The sequence below is a fragment of the Pollachius pollachius genome, assembly GCF_949987615.1.
Source record: "Pollachius pollachius genome assembly, chromosome: 2".
Lineage (NCBI taxonomy): Eukaryota > Metazoa > Chordata > Actinopteri > Gadiformes > Gadidae > Pollachius > Pollachius pollachius.
Genome location: NC_136935.1, coordinates 6,956,569 through 6,978,661, shown reverse-complemented (window position 1 = coordinate 6,978,661; position 22,093 = coordinate 6,956,569). Strand labels below are relative to the sequence as shown.

At 46.4% G+C, this 22,093-nt stretch overlaps 1 protein-coding gene across 1 annotated transcript in view; it reads right to left on the bottom strand.

Moving 5' to 3' along the window:
* wdr11 (WD repeat domain 11) overlaps positions 1-21,530 on the bottom strand; it is a 55,123-nt gene extending 33,593 nt beyond the window's left edge. Inside the window, exons 1-10 of the mRNA XM_079729434.1 lie at positions 21,374-21,530; positions 20,164-20,275; positions 19,374-19,527; positions 18,703-18,876; positions 18,177-18,381; positions 12,138-12,303; positions 10,378-10,480; positions 8,617-8,815; positions 7,696-7,796; positions 4,949-5,125 (exon numbers count right to left, since the gene is read on the bottom strand). Coding sequence (XP_079585560.1) covers positions 4,949-5,125; positions 7,696-7,796; positions 8,617-8,815; positions 10,378-10,480; positions 12,138-12,303; positions 18,177-18,381; positions 18,703-18,876; positions 19,374-19,527; positions 20,164-20,275; positions 21,374-21,459 — 1,477 coding nt within the window. The 5' untranslated portion in view covers positions 21,460-21,530. The remainder of the gene's footprint in view (positions 1-4,948; positions 5,126-7,695; positions 7,797-8,616; positions 8,816-10,377; positions 10,481-12,137; positions 12,304-18,176; positions 18,382-18,702; positions 18,877-19,373; positions 19,528-20,163; positions 20,276-21,373) is intronic.
* Positions 21,531-22,093: the final 563 nt, after the last annotated feature.

Genomic DNA, 22,093 nt, shown 5'->3' with positions numbered 1-22,093 from the left:
TGGATCTCGAGAGGAAGCACTAATTCATCTGTGCCACATCAGGGGAGAGACTGGAGCCTATTTCTCAATATTACAACTGAGCTGACAAGTGAGGCTTGCATAGTTAAGTGTTTTATATGTGTACACACACTTACATACATACATACATACATACATACATACATACATACATACATACATACAGAGAGAGAGAAGAGAGCTGAGAGAGGAGAGAAGAGAGAAGAGAGAGAGAGCCAGAGCAATAATTGCATGGAGGAAGGAAAGAGTGGGGTAGAGAGAGAAGAGAGAAGAGAGAGCCAGTTAGAGGATGGAGATAGAGACGGGTAGGAGAGGCAAAAGAGAGAGAGAGAGAGAGAGAAATATAGAGAGGAAGGAGAGAGAGAGAGAGAGAGAGAGAGAGAGAGAGAGAGAGACATTTAGAGAGGAAGGATAGAGAGAGTGAGTAAGAGAAAGAGAGCGAGAGGGCACAGGTAGAGCAGTGAGATTGTGTATCACAGGAAATAAGGTAAATATGAACTTAATCAGGTTGATCTTTGTAGAGAGGCATGAGAGGAGGTTGCTAGGGAGAGGGGATGGCTGAACTGACAAGCGAGGCCTCGTGGAGTTAAGTGTTATATATATGTGTGTACACACACTGTGTACACATCAGCAAACAGACATGTATACAGCCAAAGGGAGAGAGGGGAAGGCGTCGCACGTTGACTCAATCTTGGAAGCCATGGAATCCTTTAAGATCTAAATCTGCAATTTCTGCGTTATTGCCGTGGGGATGATAAGGGTACATATTCAGTGTAAAAAAATCGCTGCACTGATCTAAAAACAATCAAATACAAACTTTCCCTCCGTCTGCAATGCATCGCTCATCCATATTACATCTCTTTCCTGCGCTTTTCCCCAAAGTTTGTGTTTGTAGTAGCAACTCTTTCATTCTCCCGCATCATTTCACCGTCATTTGCACGAGAGGCAGAGCTAAATAAGATGAGCTGTCACCCACTGGCTTGTTGCCTGTAACTCTGTATTGAGATGTGTTGTCAGAGGCGGCAGGCATACTGTATCACACAACAGCATTGCAATTTTTAAGCCACACACTCTCACAACGTCGAAAAATCGGAAAAAAACGTCTTGTCGAATTAAAAGTTTACCGGTTCCACAAGTTTATATATACATCGATGCCTTCCTGCCTACACGTGAACGGCGACAGAAACGAGCACAGATAGATGACTCAGATCTCCACCACTAAGCTTCCAATGGCACCTTCGTTTCCAACGCCGTGCAGAGGAGCCATAAATCAGAGCAACCCAGTTAGTTATGACTGGCTGCCTCTCGCTCCAATCTCTCTCCGGTGTCCCCGGCAGCGGCGGCGGCAGCAGCAGCAGCATGATTAATGGGAGCGAGCAGGAGCACGGGTCTCCAACCACAAGCGCTCCTTTAAATGGCCGACCTATGAAATTCATAAAATATTCAAACTAATAGCAGGGGGATTATGAGATGATTACAGGTGCAATCCACTCCCCCCCCCAAACCCTTCCCAACATCATTCCCTCGTCCCGGGGGGGGTTGATTGGTAACAGAGTTCCAAACGACCGCTGATGTTGGGAATAACAAACGTGAACGTGTTTTATGGCCATCTTAAAAACGATGTTGTGTCGCTTATTTACAGCATAGTGGGAAATTCAACACAATTTCATAGAGAAATGGGTGTGTGGCTGTGTTCATTGTGCTGCTCAAATTGTTTTCATTGCTTCTGAAAATAAACTAGACCGATTTTGTCAGAGGCTCCCTCGTTAATGCGAGGCAATCTCTTGTTGTGATCAGTTTTTATGTTGATTCATAAAAAAAAAAACTTTGATCGTTTCTTGCAACAAAAATTGCCAAAATGCAAATCCCTTGAAAGTGAGAAGTACTTTTGTTGTGTGATTGTTCCCAGTCAATGAAAGCAAAAGAAACAACCACACACAAAATGTACCATTACTATACTTTCATCCTACACTCATATCAGTCCTTGGATAACTGCTCGGTCCCTGTATGCCAGGGGTCGGCAATTACGTTTGGACGCGGGCCAATTTTTTTTCAGACAATGGCATCGCGGGCCCCCCCCCCCCCCCCCCCCATTTTTTGGGGGGGGGGGGGTCTACTATTTAAATTATTATTTATTTTATTATATTAAAATAAAATAAACATCATCTAACTTTTAAAACGCATTTAATTTAATTCCATTAAAACGTTTATTTGCTTATGTTCGCTGTTTTTATGCCGCCTGCTGCATCTCGTGTCGTCGCTCATGAAACAGGCGATTGCCTAGCAACCTGCCGTATACAAATATTCTTTTAGATGACGTGTAAAAATGATTAGCTGAACATTGCTATGCTAGTTATCGATGCAAAATGTCGTTGTCGAAAGCCTTGAAAAGAAAAATTGATTCAGAATGCAGGACCTACAAATAAGAATGGAAGCAGAGGTATGCGTTTATCCTGCCTGCATTTATTAATGCCAAGCCTACATGTCTCATTTGCAACGAGGCTGTTGCCATTTGCAAAGAACATAACATCAGAAGACACCATGAGACAAAACATGGCCAGTTCAAAAACGCATATCCTCCTGGGACAGAGGTGCGAACGAATAAAATTAAAGCATTGGAGGCTGGATATGCACACAGCAACAAAATACTTGTCAGGTCATTCACCGAGCAGCAGAGGGTTACAAGTGCGTCCCTTAAAGCAGCATGGGTTCTTACCCGTCACAACAAACCATTTACGGACGCAGAGGTTTTTAAGGAAGTGATGGTGGCTGTTTTGGAGGAGCTGGCTACAGATAAGTCAATGGATGGAGTGATTGCCTCAGTGAAACAAATGCCGCTCTCAGCTTCCCGACGCATAGAGAGCCTATCTGACGATGTGCGCGGATCAATTATGAGTGGCCTGAGTCAGGCCAACTACTTTTCCGTTGCCATTGACGAGAGTACAGACAACACTGATATCAGTCAGATGTGCATATACGTGCGGTATTTTGATTGGAAGGAGTTCAGGGAGGAGTTGTTGGCTCTAATTCCATTAGAAGGGAACACCACTGGGGATGTTATGTTTGCCAAAGTGGAGGAATTGATTAAACAACATGCACTACCATTTGAGAAAATAAACCTCATCGTGACAGACGGTGCACCTGCCATGGTTGGTTGCCACAGAGGTCTGGTGGCCCGATTGAAGGAGATAGCACCACAAATGCACGCACTACATTGCCTAATTCACCAGAGTGTCCTGTGCACCAGACTCAGAGGCGAGCTGAAGACTGTCATGGATAAAGTGATGAGAGTCATTAATTTTGTCCGGGGTGCATCAAGCACACAGCACCGTCTTTTTCGCCAACTTGTTGCTGAGTCAGAGGCCTGCTACGAAGATCTGCTACTTCACAATGACGTGCGCTGGTTAAGTAAAGGAAAGGCACTGGAGCGCTTCTGTGCGCTACTAGATCAAGTGAAAACCGTCCTGCGAATGAGCAAGATGCGTGCTTCAGACGATCACCTGGCCTTTCTAGAAGGTGAAATGTCCATCTCAAACATCGCGTTTTTAACTGATATTTTTGGCCATCTTAACCAGCTGAACCTGCAACTACAAGGGAGAGGGAAAACCATTGTGGACCTGATCGAGAAGATGGATTCGTTGACAAGGAAGCTGGAGTTGTTCCAGTCTGATCTAGCAAGTGGAAGACTCTTGCACTTTGCAACATTAAAATCACAGGGAGGGGGGCGAGTGACAGGAATTATGACTGAATTCCTTGACAAGCTACGGGACAACTTTCAGTCGCGGTTCCGAGACTACTGTGTCCCAAGGGAAATTGTTGGCTTTGTCCGCGACCCATTGTCCACGCGAAGCGAGGAATTCTCCTCACTGGCCGAAACAACCATGAGCTTGTTGGACGAGGCAACGCTTCAGTTGGAGCTCATCGATTTCCAGTCAAGCTCCCTCGTCCGTGATGCGTTTAGTGCGCATTCCGTGGAGGATTTCTGGATCGGATGCTCAGAAGAGTACATGGGTATCAAGAAACTTGCCCTTTATGTGCTGACGATGTTTCCATCTACCTACACGTGTGAGTCCAGCTTTTCGTCAATGAATGCAATCAAGACACACGAGAGGAACGGTCTGACCAATGCAAGCTTGGAGAACTGCTTGAGAATAAAAGTGACATCCCTGTCGCCCGACATCCACAAAATTGTGACCGAAGGGAGGAGCCACTTTTCCCATTAAGTGAGGAGCCTACTGGCCTTTTTAAATAGTAGGCCTAAAAAAAATGCCCAGTTATATTCTTTGATCTTATTTAAATTGTAAATTCCCTTTTTTCTGTCTTTATTCAGGAGCAGCGCAGATCCTCCTCCCACGCGGACAATGTGCATTCATCTTTCACTTTCTTTAAGTTTTATTTTAATTGGGCCATTTCACATTTGAGCAGACCTTGTTATGTTGTTAATTTAACGAAACGTAGACTATTTTTTACCTTGCCAACTGGAGGAGGGAGACGGGACACTTTTTGGTTTTTTTTGCACAAGATTACGCGCACTCGCGTGCCAATACCGTTCCGACCTGTGCGTCATGGATAACTGCACAGATGTTCCACCTGTTGTTTTGTCACTTTAGGACTATCATCTATACCTCAATAAATGTTTCGAAATTGATGGGATTGCTGTATGCCTTTTTTTTTTTTTTTTTTAAATATGGGGTTGAAAATATATATTTTTAAATTAATTAATTTTTCTTTTTCTTTTTTTTTACATCAAATTAACGTCATCTCGTGGGCCAGACAGAATAGATGGCGGGCCAAAATTGGCCCGCGGGCCCCTATTTGCCGACCACTGCTGTATGCCCTCGTGAAAATTTGTGTGCGTCTATGCCTCATTCACCTACAGCCAGCAGGGGCTGGTAGTGGGGCCCCACTCATGGTAGTGGAGGCCACTCACCTACAGCCAGCAGGGGCTGGTAGTGGTTGATGTTCTTGGTGGTCAGCGGGGGGCACATGCGGATGGCGAAGGGGGGCAGTGGCAGCCCGGAGAGCAGGCCTGTAAGCAGGAACTTCAGCTGGACCTCCTGCTGGCTGGATGACGGGGGCGGAGCCTCTCCTGCTATCAGCGTCTGACCTGCATTTACAATAAAATACATCACAATTTATAAAGATATACCAAGGCCACAAAGGCGGAAGCAAGTCAACTTTGTGTTGTGCCACCGTTGATTAATGGTAGTTGGGGTTTGTTGCTAATGCAGCGTTTGGTATGGACATCTACCACTGGTGGAGTGTGTGTGAGAGAGAGAGAGAGCGAGAGCGAGAGGGAGCGAGAGGGGGGGAAGGAGAGAGAGAGAGAGAGAGAGAGAGAGAAAGGGAGGGGAGAGAGAGAGGGAGAGTATCTTTACTCTTGTGAAGCCTCAGTCTGAGATAACATTGATTTTTTACAGCACAGCCAATATGCCCAGTGAGTACAAGGAGCTTTTGTATCTCATACATGAATGAAGAGATACATAAACAAACCATGTCGATGAAACAGAGCTCCTTCTGGCATTGCTTGGCATCCATCTCTTTCCAAAACTACTTCCTTAAATGCAAAAGGGGCACCTCACTTCACCTCCCCTTAGACTTCTCCAAACACAACATGTATAATAGATTAGATTGTTTATTTTGGGGCTTAGACACATATCCACCAATCAAACAATGTTGTGATGTTGTCCTTATGTCATTATGTCCTGTGTTATTTTTTAATTAAATGTGCACATAGCCAGTGAGGAGAAGTGGTGATTGCTATTTGTTTAATGAAAGCCTTTGGCTCGGTCGTTATGTAGGAGGGTCTTGAGTTACCTCAAGGTTTCATTGATGAGTGAGTAGTGTGAGAGCAGCCAGCAGCAGGGAGGCAGTGGTATACACACACTTAACATAATTAAACTCACTCATTGTGCCCATTTAATTGTTTAATGACAGAATCAATGCAGGCAGCCAAGCCACTAGGCCATCAACATATGTCCCCGAGCCCGTAAAGTGCATGTATTCACTGCTGTAATCACTAATAGAATTTGAGTTTAAAGCCTGTGCCCTCTTAAACTACAAAACAGCAGATAATGACTACACTTTTCAGAAGTGCAATTATCTGCCTTTTTTGGGTTGCATTGCCTGTCTTCTTGCCCCAGAGCACTTTTCTGACTCGCCAGACCTTTTGAGGTTATAATTGGTGCGGCTCGGAAGAATCCATTTGTGTTTCTTTTTATGCAAAATAATGGGAATGGGAGCGGTGGGCGTGGGGGTGTGACAGGCGTCACAGCGCAGATGACCGCTGGTAGAGAGCTGAGGGAAACAAACAAGGCAGGCTGTTCTGTGTCCAGCTTTGTCATAGATGATAAGCACTATCTCGCATGGTGGGGGCATGTGTGATTCTTATTGGTTGATTCTCTTCAGGCTCGTGGGCGAAAGTGCATTGTGTATGTTCCAAGAAGAACATTCATTGAAAATGGTTATGCCATCAGCGTACATAAAATGGAGGAAGACCTTGCCTGACACACTCCCTCCCTTGCAGCTGCTCGTGTTTCTCTCACACAAACAATTACCTGTTCAATGTTGGTCCACCCTTATGACCTTATGATGTAGATAAGAAACTACAACTCTGCACACACACACACACACACACACACACACACACACACACACACACAGGGTGAGGGATGGGGAAAACTGAAAAAAAGTTACATTTGTTCCCTTATCTTTGGCAGGATACAAAGAGGACCGCAATTGAGGAGAGAAGTTAAGGCTGGACACTGGGTTGGATTGACCAGAGTATCCACGTCCGTATTTCAGACATCTCATTCAAAGTTACAGTGGAGGGCAGACAGGGCCCAGCCTGAAAGGGTCGGATAACACTTTAGTAATCCCCCAAAGGGAATCCAGGTGCAATAAGCAGAAGCATGGGGGAGATAGGATAACACCTGAAGCATTGACCCAATCTAACACAAAGAGGGAGGTAGGGAGAGGGAGAGGGAGCAAAAGAGAGAGAGAGGGAGAGAGCAAGGGATAGAGAGAGAAGTCCAGAGATAGAGAGACCAAAATAGATCCCCAGTGCACACCAGTTCACAGCTTCTTTGACCTGCCTTGAAAAGAACAAAGCAAGGGGGCAAAATCAAGAAAGAGCGCTGCGAGAGAGGTCAAGAGCAAGCGCAAGAGAGAGCAACAGTGAGAGCGAGAGAGAGCAGGAACAAGAGCGAGAGTAAGAGAGAGCGAGGGCGAGAGCAATAGAGAGAGATGACCCTGCACAGAAATATTGAGCGTTGAGTGAGGGGAATGCTCAAGGCAGGTCACAGTGAGAGATTGTGGTCTGTGTGGACCGCAAACAGAAGAACATATACAGAGCCAACCGGGGCAGCAGAGCAATGCAATAGTGTGTTTGTGGTAATGCACACCTCTGCCCTCCCATTGCATCGGTTCCACACAGACACACAGCCTACAGAGAGGATGCTGGGTTAGACTAGTGCCTTCTGCTCAGTCCGTGGCCCTTACAGCCATATACAGTAATATGATAGCATTCTATATAATATAACATCATATATCTGAATCCAAAGCTCTGGGTTTTCAGAGGAACAGATGGAAGTTAGGGTGAACGTTCAAACGATAGGATGCAGTGCGTTGACCATACATCTCATTGCTCGTGGTGTGGTGGGCGTTCTGGAGGCCTACCGATCATGGTGTTGAGGGAGAGTTCCTGGATCCTCTTCTGGTTGTTGGCCAGCGGAGCCCCACAGAACGACACCGGGGAGTAGAGGGGAGACAGGCTGGACCTGAGCAGGGGGCGAGAGGAGAGGAGGAACCACAGTAGAAGGGTTACGTTGTTATGAAGACTGGCTCTCTTTAAACTAAATGATTGAAATGGCACTCATTGCACTCATGATCCTCACTGGAAGAAGGAGGGATCCCCCACTCTGCCTCCCTTCTCAAGATTTCTTCCTTGATAATTAAGTTTTTTTTTTCTAACCCTTTTCTTATAAATGGATGGATGTGCGTCGATATATACACAATTTGAAAACCTTTTGGCTCGTAATGTAGGTTCATTGGGATGTCGTCTGTATAAATATGAGCCTGCAGGTCAATAGAGCTCAATAGGGCTATTTTCTTAGCCTGATAATCGTCCTCAATTTCTAAATCCTTTCACTCTCTAATCCTATTGTGTGAAAACTCTTCGCCTGAGCTGTTTTCTCAGACTGGCGGGGGGGGGGGGGGGGAATAACGATTCTGCAAGTGATGTTGCTCCCACAAATGTTTTCTGTCAATACAGCTTCAAAATTAGGATCCATAGCGGCGGAATCCAAACTATTGTGTTGGGAGGCGTCGTTTTGTTTAATCGCTCGCTGAGACCACACTCATCAGCATATTTATGCTTTCTATGCTTTTCAAGTCCTGCCTTGGCTCAGTGAAAGATGTCACTAGGCCGTGGATCTTAGTATAAGGAGGTTGAGGGGTAGAAAGAGAGAGCGAGAGAGAGAGAGAGAAAGAAAGAAAGAAAGAAAGAAAGAAAGAAAGAAAGAAAGACAGAAACACACACACACACACACACACACACACACACACACACAGAAAGAGAGCCAGCCAGAGGTCCCGTACCCTGGGTTGGTGGGGACCCTCCCGGTGTGGGCCTTCAGCTCCCACAGCATGACGCGGCCGTCGCTCACCGTCAGCCCGGCGCTGTTCTCGCTCACCGGGCAGATGACCATGCGGTACGGCCGCACCGTCTTGGTGACGCGGATGGCGTCGCACTGGGAGCGCAGGTCGTACACCAGCTCCTGGCTGCTCTGCTCCGGGTCTGGGGGAGGAGGGGGAGGGGGAGGAAGAAGAGGGAGGAAAAGGAGGAGGAGGAGGAGGGGGAGAGGGAGGAGGAGGAGGGGGAGGGGGAGGGGGAGGGGGAGGAGGGGAAGGAAGAGGAGGGAGGAAAAGGAGGAGGAAGAGGGGGAGAGGGAGGAGGAGGGTAAAAAGGAAGAAGTAGAAGAGAAGGAGGAGCGGGGGAGGAAGAAAGAGGAAGAGGAGGAAGATGAGATGGATGAGTAGGAAGAGGAAGGGGAAGACGAAGATGAGGCAGAAGAAGAAGAGGAGGAAGAGGAGGAGGTTATTTTGAGAAGGATTTTGCGTTGCATAATGGTTATTCCTTTCATTCTTATGCTCCATTGTGATTTTAATTGAATGGGAAATTTTGTTTGCTTCGTATTATGTCTGCCAGCGCGGTGGAAATGAACTCGGTCTGACTTCACACTGCAAACCGAGGCAGTACAATTATTTCATTGGAGACTGACGTAAATGAAATAATGTACCTATTTCCAACACCCATACTACACGTGTCAGTGAAAGGTATAATGAGAGGATGACAAATCGCCGCCGTCGTACGAGCGGAGGGCATAAGGAAACTAATTTAATTCAGATGCAGAACGCGAGCCGTGTGCAATGGGGATAATGGCGGCAGTGGGGGTCGAGAGCCATAGAGAGCCATGGAGCACCGGGGAGAGAGAGAGAGAGCTACGATCGACTCTCTGCTGACCTCTCACCGAACGCCGAGGATAAAAGCATAAACGGCTGCTGGAGCTTGGAGGAAGGCTTTCACGCTCCCACAGCCCTGCTCTTTAGCTGGACGGACAGACGGACGCACGCCGACTGGGATCACGGGCTGTGTTAATAGAGAATTCCCCTTAACCTTTGTTACGTTTTGAATCTCTCTGTGACATTTTACATTCGAGTCAAAATGCTTTCAGAGAGTCGTAATGTGCTGTTGACATTAATGGCGGTGCTGTTATCCCGCAAACGGGCAGCACACCCAGACAGATGATGCCATGTAAAAAAGGGGCCACATAATGTCTAGAGAGGAAAACAAACATGGCAGTAGGGGACAACAGAATTCAGTTTTATGGCGTTGTCATGTGATGGATGATTATTCATATAAGTGCGCGCCAAGGGTGGAATGAGAGATACGGGGGAGTCAATGTGATGTACATACATAGTGTGCTTGTATCTGTGCTTGCGTGGGTATGTGTGTTCAGGTGTGTAGGAGTGGAACTGTGTGTAGGTGAGTGTGTGTGTAGGAGTGTAGGTGTGTGTGTGTCTGTCTGTGTGGAGGTGTATGTAGGTGTTTGTGTGTGTGTGTAAGTGTGTGCAGTTAAATGTGTGTAGTTAACGGTGTAGGTGTGTAATTGTGTGTAGTTATGTGGGTAGGTGCGTGTCTCTGCGGAGGTGTGTCTCTCTGTGTTTGTATGCGTGTGTGTGTGTGTCTCTGTGTGTGTGTGTGTGTGTGTGTGTGTGTGTGTGTGTGTGTGTGTGTGTGTGTGTGTGTGTGTGTGTGTGTGTGTGTGTGTGTGTGTGTGCGCGCGTGTGCATTCCTACCCGCTGCCTCATCAGGAGCGGTGGTCGAACGACAGACACGGAGGGTGATGCAGCCGTTCTCATGGAGACAGTAGAGGGCATCCCTTTGGGAGCAGGGGATCACCTGAACGCACACACAAACACATGTTACAAGCACTCAGTTTGAAACAACGCTGACACATACTGCCAACGGTTTGGCCTTTCGCTTTGATGGCGTTTCATCCGACCGCGTTGGCAGTGTTTCCATTCTAGGGTGAGCCGTTCCTCTGAAACGCAGACACAAGAAAACAACGATGAAAAAAGAACTCATCGCCAATTTGAGTACTTAAGTGATTAGCTCGTTATGTTTTCTTTAAATAGGGATTAGAAGCCCAATTGCACGAGGAATGGCTTTGCTCAAGTTAACAAATCGCACAACCACGCAATAAGCAGTAACAATAAAAACACTAAAACCGAAATGGGTGGTGGGTTTAGAAGACGCAAGCCGAGCAGTGCAGCGATGGTGGAGACAGCGGACCGCCGACCGACGTGGTGTACAACAGGCCAATTACACCAGACACGCATCGCTATAGCCCACTCTGGAAATATCTGACCGGTGGCTCTCCTTCTCCCCTGCTCCAATGATAACACCGTGTACTGTTCTAAGAGTGTGGGCGGTTGGGTGCGTGTGCGGGCCTGTGTATGCATGCGTGTGTGCGATACAAATCTGAAAAACATGAACACAGACTTCGCTGGACATTTGCAACGACAAACCTCGACGGAGCCAAAGGCCACAGTTTATAAATCAACGCCCGCGGATAGAAACAACTAATTGCAGTCATCAGCTAAAGGGCAGTCAAATGCTAGGACTATTATTACCACGGCCCCCCTCCTCTGTTTTCCAATAAGCTATCTTCTGAAACAAAGGGACACATGACTAACACTCCCCGACTGACTAGCAGAACTAAAGAGAGCATCAGAAACCACTTCAGACATCCCCCGCTGTGGTGGGAGGCTACGACGAGGGGCCATGCTGTGCTCCTGAATGGCAGAGGTTTGACGTTTGGGCTGATAGGACGGGGGTTTGTGTGTGAGGGAGTGTTTAAAGAACATTCCCAAGAGTATCATTCAGAGCAGGGGGGAGAGGGAAGGAGGGGGAGAGAGGATCTGGCTTTCTAGCCAGAGCATCATTTTAAAAAATAATGACCGGTTTGTGGAGAGGAAGGGAAGGGTAAACGAGTGAAGCAATAAGGGAATTAACTGTTTAAATCGCCCACCGGGTTCAGATAAGGGCAGGGGAGTGTGTGGTGGAAGAGTTACATTCTGCTGCGGTTCCCTTTTCCAAAACCTGTACTTTTGATTTATGTAGCTTCTATACAGGATAAGGTCAAGTCAAACATTTCCTTGGATTTCAGTTTGAAGCTGAACCGGGCCCTTTGTCTCAAGCCCAGACCTAGACCAGCAGCTTTTTGACCCAACCGAAAAAGCCAGTGGTAACTCAAACTGCTTTACAATATTGCTCAACATGCACCCATTCATGCACACACGATTCACACACCGACGGCGGAGCCAACCACGCAGGGCGACAGCCAGCTCGTCGGGAGCAGTTAGGGTGAGGTCTGTTTCTCAGAGACACCTCGACACTAAGCTAGGAGGAGCCGGGGATCGAACTAGCAACCCTTCCGGTTACCAGCCAACCCGCTTTACCTCTTGAGCCACATGCCGCCGATTGTAACAGGAAACATTTTGTGGTTTTGTGTATGTGTTTGTGTGTATGGTTGTGTGCGTGCGTGTCCCCTGACCTGGGTGAAGGGCACGCCGGAGCGCTCGATGGCGACCACGCCCACCGTCTGGCTGAGCTCCAGGTCCAGGATGAGGATCTCGCGGGGGTACAGCAGCAGCATGTGGTTCCTCTTGGAGGGCAGGTAGGACAGCTGGAGGCAGTCGTTGAGCGTCACCGCCTCGGCTCTGGGGAGGAGAGACACAACACAGGCCGACCGTTAGCGAAGTGTGTGTGTTTACATGTGTGTGTGTGTGTCAGACGTCGTATTTGATGACTTCATGGTAAGGTGCGAGTAATCCTGGCTCCCTTACATGTTTGTTTATCCCTTCTAGGTGGAAAGTGTGACAACTGATGAGCCTAATGCAGAGAGTGAGGATGGCCTGTGATGCAACAAGGCGTGTGGCGCAACACGCACACGTGGTGGCAGATGCTGAAAATCGAATCGAGTCTTGTAACTTCGTTCTTTCTTTTTCAGAGCGAGAGAGAGAAAGAGGGAGGGCAAGAGGGGGAGACTGAGCAAGAGCAAGAGGGGGTGAAAAGGAGAGAGCGAGAGATGGGGTGGGGGGGAGGGGAGTGCGAAAGAGGGAGAGGGAGGGTGAGAGACAGAGAGAGCTACGCTTTTTCAATTCTGGCACCTTTTCCACTGGTTTTGTCATTTTAGGATATTGCAGAAGCGAGATGCGTTTCTCGTCAAACGTAATATTACTTTTCCAGAAAGCACCTCCTGTGGGTTGCTACGCTGAATTTTTTAAACCTTGCGGTGTCCTCCTGTTTAATAAGGTGAATATGCTGCCTTTATTGTTTGGGCTTTTATCCGATTTACCAACGCAAACCCTGAACCAAAAACAAATTGCTGTTCGTTATTAGATCTATTCCAACCCGATTTGGCTACCAAACAGTCGTATGTATTTATATCAGTGCATTCACTTATGCCTTTATTACTGCCAGATACCTTTTCTTAGAAAGCCTGAAGTGAGTTCCATGCTGCAGTAAACATGTCCCAGATCGTGAGGCTAATGAACCGGTTATTGCCGTTGGTGAGGGACGTGGTGGGGGGGGGGGCACGTCAGCGTTCCCAGCAAAGTGACTGCAGAAGAAGAAGACAAACGACAGCCCGGCCTTACGAGTGTACGACGACTCCGGAAGGTATTGGAGGCAAGGACCAGAGTCTCAGGGTGCGGCTGAAATGAAACACATGTCCCGCATGACGCCGCGCTGCCGGCTGGCACCTTGCAGAACCACATCACGGCTCCTAGCAGGTGTCCCATTGAATTAGCCCCCGATAACAACCGCCAACGCGGGCCAGAGATTATCCCCGGTCTGCGATGCTTCCAGTGTGGAGAACCCCCTCGGGGGCAGTCACCGAGCTCTGCGGACATAACTCCTGGTGGAGGTAGTGGTGGCAGAGGGCTGTGATGAAGGGCGAAGGAGAGGAGGTGGAGGAGAGGCTGCGGAGCGCAGAAAACAAATCTCACGTCGTCCAGGGAACCTTTAAGCCGTGGCTGAGGAACGCCGCAGGTTATAAAGCAGCAGGAAGTGCCTGGGTTTGTGATAGCGCTGTGCATGTGTATGATATCAGCCAGATAGGAACGCCGGCGTCGCCGCGGAGACGAGGGCAGAGGGCTGCACGCTGGCACAAAGACGCGTGCCGCCATCGACCGCTCACGCACCGTTATGCATATTTCAGTCGGGGATGAATATTTTATCGAACCCGAAGAGTTGTTTGTTAGACGATTTGGCGAGAGGGCTGGAAGGAAATGGCCACGTTACAGTGAGATGAATTCTAATGTGTTGTTGTGATGTATTAGGAGGAAACAATGGTATACCGAAACACTGAGTGTGTATAGTTTGGAGGAGCTGTCTTCTATTGTTTTGGAGAAGGGAAGTTTGTGAGTGTGGGTTTTATGTGACTTTGTGTCAATTCCTGAATTTCGGGAATTAAATAGAATAGTAAGAAAATTTAACTACGTAGAATGTGTATTATTTAGATACAGATAGTGATAATTATGAGTCTATGATTAGACTATGATCTAGTCTATGATTGCAGTTTACCACCATGGATTATGTGTGTTGAGAAACGTAAATAAGTGGTTACATCTGCCCAACTTGTATGGTGGCCATGGTGACAAACATAACCAAATATTATTGGTTAAATGGATAAATTCACTGCCTACAGCCGTAAAGAAAAGAAATATCGACCTTGGTGCGGATAAAACGGAAATTCAATGAACTGTTATAGATCGCATTCAATGATAAAGGACCTTACAACAGGAGTAATCAGTCAACGCTCTCCATTACTACGGACAACTCCGCTAATTATATTAACGCCGTCGAGAGGTGCCGTTAATATAATAAGATTCTACGCCTAATATAATTATTTACTTCGAGGATCCCTCGACTGGACAGAGCGTTTATAAACCACATGCTGATAGTGGCAATTCTTAAGCCTGTGTACACGATGTATAGGTTAATAGTAAAAATAAATAATGAACTAAATTTGAGTATAATTTTTTTTAGAATTTGAATACTAAAAATAAGGAATGAAATTCGAATGGGTCTTTGAGGAAGATTGACAGCTCTAGTCTGTGCGTGGGTGAGTGTTTTATAAAGGGGATGGCATTTGTGCGTTCTCATTTGTATTAGAAGAATAAGCAACGACAATTTCCCCAAGCAACACATGAATGGATTGTAATTGGCGACAGCATCCTCACGAAAACAAAGATATAACAAAACCAGCTTTTCACTTCTCCCACATGTACGACCACGTGTTCTGTATTCAACAACAGCTTTCCCTGTTTGAACTGAGACATTGCCATTGCCAGGGCTTTATCTGCTGTGGATAACAAACCAGATAAAGTAAGACATTTTAACATGGCAAAAAAAACTGACTGAGCACAGCGCAAACATGGTAGCGTGTCACGTAGGAGTGCCATGGAGAAAAATTAAACCACTAATCCCCAGCCCCTACTACAGATTTGGTATTTAACACTCAGGTCAGCCTTTAAAAGGTTTTGCGATTGGAATGGCGCAAGGCATAGCAACTAGGCATGACAAGCAGTAGCCATGACAACACTTATTTCTTGCCAGAGCATTTGGCAAAACCTTTATTTGACTATATATCTACGCACACATCTCTGTGGGCTTTCTGGTTAGCTTGTTTTGCTTAGATAAAGCAGAAGGCATATTTGATGGCTTCATCGTTAGGTAGGATAATCCTGGCTGCCCTAAATTTTTGTTTGTCCATTTTAGGTGGAAAGTGGGACAACTGATGATACCTAATGCACAGAGTGTGGAAAGAGTGTTGTAGTGCGATGCAGCAAGGCAAACGACATGAGCTGCACGATAAAACACAATATTTGTGCGTGTGCGTGCTAGCGTGCGTGCGTGGGTGAGTGTGTGAGTATGTGTATAAGTGTGTGTGTGTGTGTGTGTGCGTATTCTGTTTAGCGGTGTTTTAAACAGACAATCAGTTGGATTGCAGCCCTGGCACCTCCAATCAAGTCCTGTTGAACAAGGCGCCAAGTCTTGATAAAACATGATGTGAGACTTCTGCTTGGACTCAGCGGGCTCCAGACTGGACGGGGCTGGGTGGGAGTTGTTCATGATACAACACTGTACCCCCAGGGAGTCTAATGACAGCCCATCCAGCACCCCAGCCACAGAGGAGGTTAGAGGGACTGCCGCTCACATGAGAGAGAGCGAGAGCGAGAGCGAAATAGCAGAGCAGGGAAAAAAAGAAAGCAAAAGGAAGCGAGAGATCCAGTCACACAGAGACCAGAGGAGAAGATACAGAATAAAGACGATAAAGTAAGACAAAAGGGCCGGTTTGTTATTGAGGCTGATTGGCTGAGAGAGTGGAGGGAGGCACAGAGGAGATGTTATAAATAAGGCTGTCTGACAGTCAGGACCGGGTCCCGGGGAGGCTGGCAGCACATCAAACAAGCCTCTGGGCCAGATCCCCTCTCGGCTGTTTCGAAACTAATCAGCTTGCACGTTTCTCAGCCATTAAGGCCGTTAAAGGTGATAAATCCGTCGGCGATTAATCTCGGCTCCTTGCAGTGTGGGAGAACAGATCTTAAATCTGTTGGACCCCAGCGCTGCACGTCTCGCGGCATGTGCTATCGACTGCTTGTAGTCCAGCCCAGCCCCTGCAACGAAGGGAACTGTGCCATTCTGCCCACGGACTTCCTTTCTCATTACCGTATGGAGAAACCGCCACATGTCTCACAAGCAACTCTAAAAGCTCAGCTTGGTTTTTTCGTTCTCGGACATGACAATTGATTCCACCGTGAGCACACTCAGCAGTCTCTCTTCAGGCACAAAGAAGCCAGTTTGCTTCAGCAAGGGTAATGGATCAGGACAATGCACAACCCGGGTCGTGCTCTGCAATGCAGCCCACAATGAACACGCTGTACCTAACGTCAGTCTTCCTCTGTCTATCGAACAGTGTTTAGTGGTGACTCAATGGGGAGCCCTGCTTCTGCGTACCAGTCTATTCATGGGAGACGGAGAAACAGTCAGGTGAGGGGGTGTGTGGTTTTTGTTGTTCTCAACAGGCAGACGTTACGACAGAATGACCATAAGGAGCGTTTGGCTGCGCGATGATCCGCGCAGGATTCCGTCTTCCTGACACATTTCAGTGTGAGGAGGAATAAATTAGCCCATTCCTTCCCCTCCTCCCTTGGGGATTGAGGCAACAAGCTAAATTCTTTCTTCAGGGGCACACGTTGCAGGAATTGAGCAAGGCTACTACGGCAAACTGCACAATAGCTTGAGATGAGGTTTGAAGGAACAAAATTAAATCAAGAGCTGCCGGTAAGAGAAGCCAACTTTCTGTTTATGAAACCTCTACAGCTAAGGAAGACTATCAGCCTTCACAGCCCACTAAGGACGGGTGCTTTCAGTTTTTCTCAAGATCAAGTTGACTAGTCACACACGTCGTGAATAGTCAAGGCAGATTCAAAATGAAGCTAAAAGATCGGTTTTGTGAACGAGTAGTCTAATAAAAAGGAAAATGCCTGCAAATTACAAGTCCGACAATATATTGTGTGTATTATCAGAGCCATTTGAAATGCCTAATATCATATTTTATATAACAACATCCAATTTAAATTGAGGCTGCAGACTTTCTGCAACTTGAATCATTGCGGTGGGCTCTCCATAAAGAACGTGTTCTGCATGGCAGCAGTCGACCGGTTATGACAGATGCAAAAGTTATGAGTTTTTGTTGTGGTTGAAATCTGAATAATCATCAAAAATAAATCATCACCTGTCAAGTCAGTAGAATAATGAACTTGAATAAACCACAACCACATCGTAGTGTGTTCTGCTTATACCACAGTTACCAACAATAATCAGATATTAGTTACTTTCATCTTTAACTTGATGCTCTGCGCATTTTGTTTTTGATGGGATATATTATATAGCGCTTTTCTAACCAGTGGCCACTCAAAGTGCTTTACAATTGTTGCCTAACATTCACCCATTCATAAAAATATTCACATCGAAGTGTTGTCCAACACACCAGGCGACAGCCAGCTCGTCTGAACTAGTTAGGGTGAGGTGCCTTGCTCAGAGGTGTCTTGCTCAGGGACGTTAGCCAGCAAGCCTTGTTTGCCAGGGTTGACTGGCAAACGGAAGATTGCTAGTTCGATCCCCGGCTCCTCTTAACTAGAGTGTCGAGGTGTCCCTGAGCGAGGCACCTCGCCATAACTACGTCCGATGAGCTGGCTGTCGCCTTGTGTGTTGGACAACACGTCGGTGTGTGCTTTGAGTGGCCACTGGTGAGAAAAGCATTCTATAAATGCAGTCCATTAACCACAAACCTTTGTTGCGTTGCCAAGGAAACATCTGGTCGACAGTTGTATTTGCCCTATATTTGTAACATGGGAAGTCTAGTGCATTGATTTGAAGAACGGTAAAAAGAGGATCCTGTTATGTATGAATAATGAATCATGAATCATGCACACCCACGGAGCATTATTGACCCAAAACCCAAACCAAGTCTGTGTAAAAAACGACACACGCCCACAAAGTGGTCGAGTGTAGTAGCTCTTACGTGGGCTTCTCGTTGGTGATGAGCACCTTGACCTTGTTGAGCGCTTTCTTGGCTCCGGTGGGGGCGGGCGCCGTTGGGGCGGGGGCAGGCTTGTTGTGGGCGGGGCTGGCGTGGGGGCTGGCGATGTACACCTTCTTGCCGGTACTTCCTGGAGGCTTGGCGGGCGTGAAGTCGTTGATGAACACGATCCCCTCGCTGGTCAACACTAGAGGGGAGAGAGAGAGAGAGAGGGTGAGAGTGAGAGTGAGATTGAGAGAGAGAGAGAAAGAGAGAGAGAAACAGAGAGAAGGACAGAGAGATGTAGACAGAGAGAGCGAGAAGAGACAGAGAAAGAGAGAGAAGCCGAGAGAAAGACAGAGACAGATAAACAAGTTAGAACAAAAAGTCAAAAGAAAGAGGAGGTTATAAAGCTTCAACTGCTGGATCTCAAACAGAATCATTTTCCATTTGAACTCCGGCTTTCGCAGCCGACGAGTCGAGTTTGCCGAGCGTGGTGCCCGAGGCGGTGAGGATTGTGGGCACGTACAGGCCATGTTGGAGGGGTCGAAGGGGTCGAAGGAGAAGGACAGGATGTTCTCTGCGTAGCTCTTCTTCCACAGCTTGGTGCCCGTGTCTCCGTTCCACAGAACAATGTAATTTGGGGGATGAACGGCCAGCAGGAGGTCACGGGACGCGTCTTGGTTCCACAGCCACTCCAGGTCTGGGGACGCACAAGGGGGGAGGGAGGGGGAGGGGGAGGGGGTTGTGTAAAAAGTAAAAGAACAAACAAACTTATTCAACTCCAAACAATTTGAGGGTTCATTTTTTTTATGCCAAACATTTTGCTGAACATGGCCTTTCGTGATTGCGCAGTTTAAGCAAAAGTGGAGAACGGACTTGAGTTTCACAAAGGAAAGTGATGGCTCAATGGAGAGGTTCCTCATCATTGCTCTTGCCTATTTTTCTAAAGATTGCAGCATTAGTGTCGATATCTCAACTTTGTAGGATTCAGCAACCTTTTTTTTCATTCCATGTGAGGTAGTTAATGGTTGGACATAGGCCGGATAGGATGCACAACATCCTATCCTTATGTAATGATTAGTTGCAATACACAATAAATCAATCACATCTTTAATCATCGAATAAGTAAATCCCACCATTCCGACAGATCCGATTATAACACGTATGATCATCATAATTTGAAGCCCCGGTCCATACCTTGGATGGGTTTTGAGTGCTCCTGGATCTCACAGTGGGCCGTGCCACTGACCACGTCCCAGACGATGATTTTCCCCGAGGCATCTCCCGAGGCCAGCCGGAGGGAGTAGGGCGAGCTCAGGCTGTGGTGGTAGTTCTCCCGGGACCATTTCACCTGCCAAGATACAAACACAGCACTGAGGCCATGACCGAGATGCAATGAGTCAAAAAAACTGAAGAAATGGAAGAGACAGAGAGGAAACAGGGGTCTGTACTTACTGTCACCTTGTGAGATCTTACTTTGCAGAATAAAAATAATACCTCAGAAAATTTCATCAGTTATTTTTATAACCTCAAGCTGTTTGCAGTCTTTTTTTAACCTTTACTGTTGCTTCACTTATTCATGCCAGCCTGTATCTATGGTGCTGGATTCTGGCTAGAAGGAAAATGTTTGGCAGCTCTGCCAAGCTTTATAAGACAAAATTATGCTCTGGATTGAGAAAGTAATCATTTTAAATTGAGGCTTACTGTTGATAAGCTATTAAAAATGATAAAATGGAGTTACACAAACATCCTAGAGTTATCGCAACGGGCCGCAAAAGGATGGGACCTTCATGAAAGCATGACAATGGGCAGGGGCACCAAATATTTAGGATTTCAAGAAAAAAACTGTAGAAATTCCAGGAAACAGTGACAGACACTATTGGCACGACTAATGCATGAATATACATATTTATACCACTCCAATTTGTATGGATGGAGCGTGTCAATGTGAAGCGGGATGACTGATGGGAAACAGGGAGACTCTCACCTTCACCACGGTGGCCTTGTGCCTCTCCAGGACCTGGATGGTCTGGGTGGTTTTGGGATCGATGATGAGGATACTGGAGTGACATCCCTGAGCTATCAACCCCTGCCAGCCCCTGGGGAGCAGATAGACCAACGCACAGGAGACGGCATGGAGGTTCAGGATTCAAGAATACAATTCATCCCGTACATACAGGATGTACATTGTACAGTGATGGGGAAGGGGTAACACTAAAAACGACAAAAACAACAACAGTAACAATATTTGAAATTAAGAAACAACAATGTAAACAGGAAAAAGAAGCAACACTATTTGCAATCGGGAAAGAATATGAAACGCTGGGCTCAGTTCAGCTTTTAGTCCAAAGACAAGAAGGTAAAACTCAGCAAAAGGGTGTGGATGGAGGGAGGGACAGTAAAACCTTACTTTCACTGCTGACTGACCAAGGGTGAATGAGGTGTGGGAGAAAGGCTAAGGGTGAGGAGTAAATTCAAAGTAATAATCTCATAAGCTCAACAGGATCTCCCTGTTCCTATACTATTATTCACAAATATGTATTTACGAGGCAGGTAAACATTAAAAACAAATCAAGGCATGATTGGAATGTGAAAGAAGGAATGAGTGACCATAGTTCAGAGCCAGATGGCTAAAAGTTATGTGATGGAAAGTTGCATGTTAAATGGTGCATGTTAAGTTCCAAAAGTAGGTAAAAGACAAACAAAATAATTATTAGTCATAGTATATGACAAAAAATATATGAATAGGTTATTTTTTTAACCAAGAACCGTAAGGCATATAGGCCTATCATTTAGCCTTCCTTGACATTAGACACACATCCCAGAAAACCTTTATCGGTGTGTCTTCAATCAAAGGAATTCAATGGAAACAAGGGGGTCTCTGACATCTGGAATACACAGGCCTGACGTCTGCAATTAAAATACATAATCATGTGCCTTTATTTATCTGCATGGGCCTAGTAATCATGTCAATGCATATGTGTGCATCGACAGATTCAAAAACTACAAATGCATGCTTCGTTATACACCGCTTGCAGCATAAGACCGTCCATCACAGATTGGGATCAGGAATACATTCATGTAGGCGACGAGCTGTCAGGTTAGAGACCCGATCCACCGGTGATGTCCATAGCTCACTGACAGGTCTCAATGGGCCAGTTAGCCGACCAGGCTAGGCTAAGGGCTGCTGTACTCACCAGTCCACAGCCGGTTTGTTCTGCAGGTTTAGCGTGCCAGTCAAAGTCCGAGCCGCGAGTTTGATGTTGACGGTGTAAGGAATCATTTTGAGTGGTAAACGCTACGGCTACATTCACAAACACCGCAGAGAGGACGTAACTTGTGTTGGTTTGGTTGTGTCTGAGGGTAAACAGGAAGCGCAGCGGTGTGTTTGGTAATAGGCTCCGGCTCAGCGCAGCGGTGCCACCTGCGAGACGTTCCGCTACAAAGAGCTGGAGACTTTCCTTTAGTTTATTGTATTTACTTAAATACATATAAACCGTCCACATGCTTCACTTGATGCTCTTCTTACAATATTTAAAATATGTTTTTATTGATTGCCAACGGATATTGACATTTTGTAATTATAAAGTATTAAAAAAAAGCAATAGGCCTACCCTAGATGCTTCTGTAATTACTATAGTGATGGATGAAATTAATTAAAGCACGGAGAGATAATATCTAAATGATGTTAGTGTAGGATCTTAGTGGTGTCTGTCCTTTGACACTGTTGACCATATTGCTAACAGACCGAAGAACTGTGATTGACTTGCTGGTATCCTAAACTGAATCAAGTCTTGCAGACAGAGACAACTATGCATTGGAGCCAACCAGCCAATCCTTGGCATCCTTTATTCCAACTGTGCATCTTATCGGGCCAATGTACGCTAAACCTAGAGTCAAGTAATTGCATATCTTAA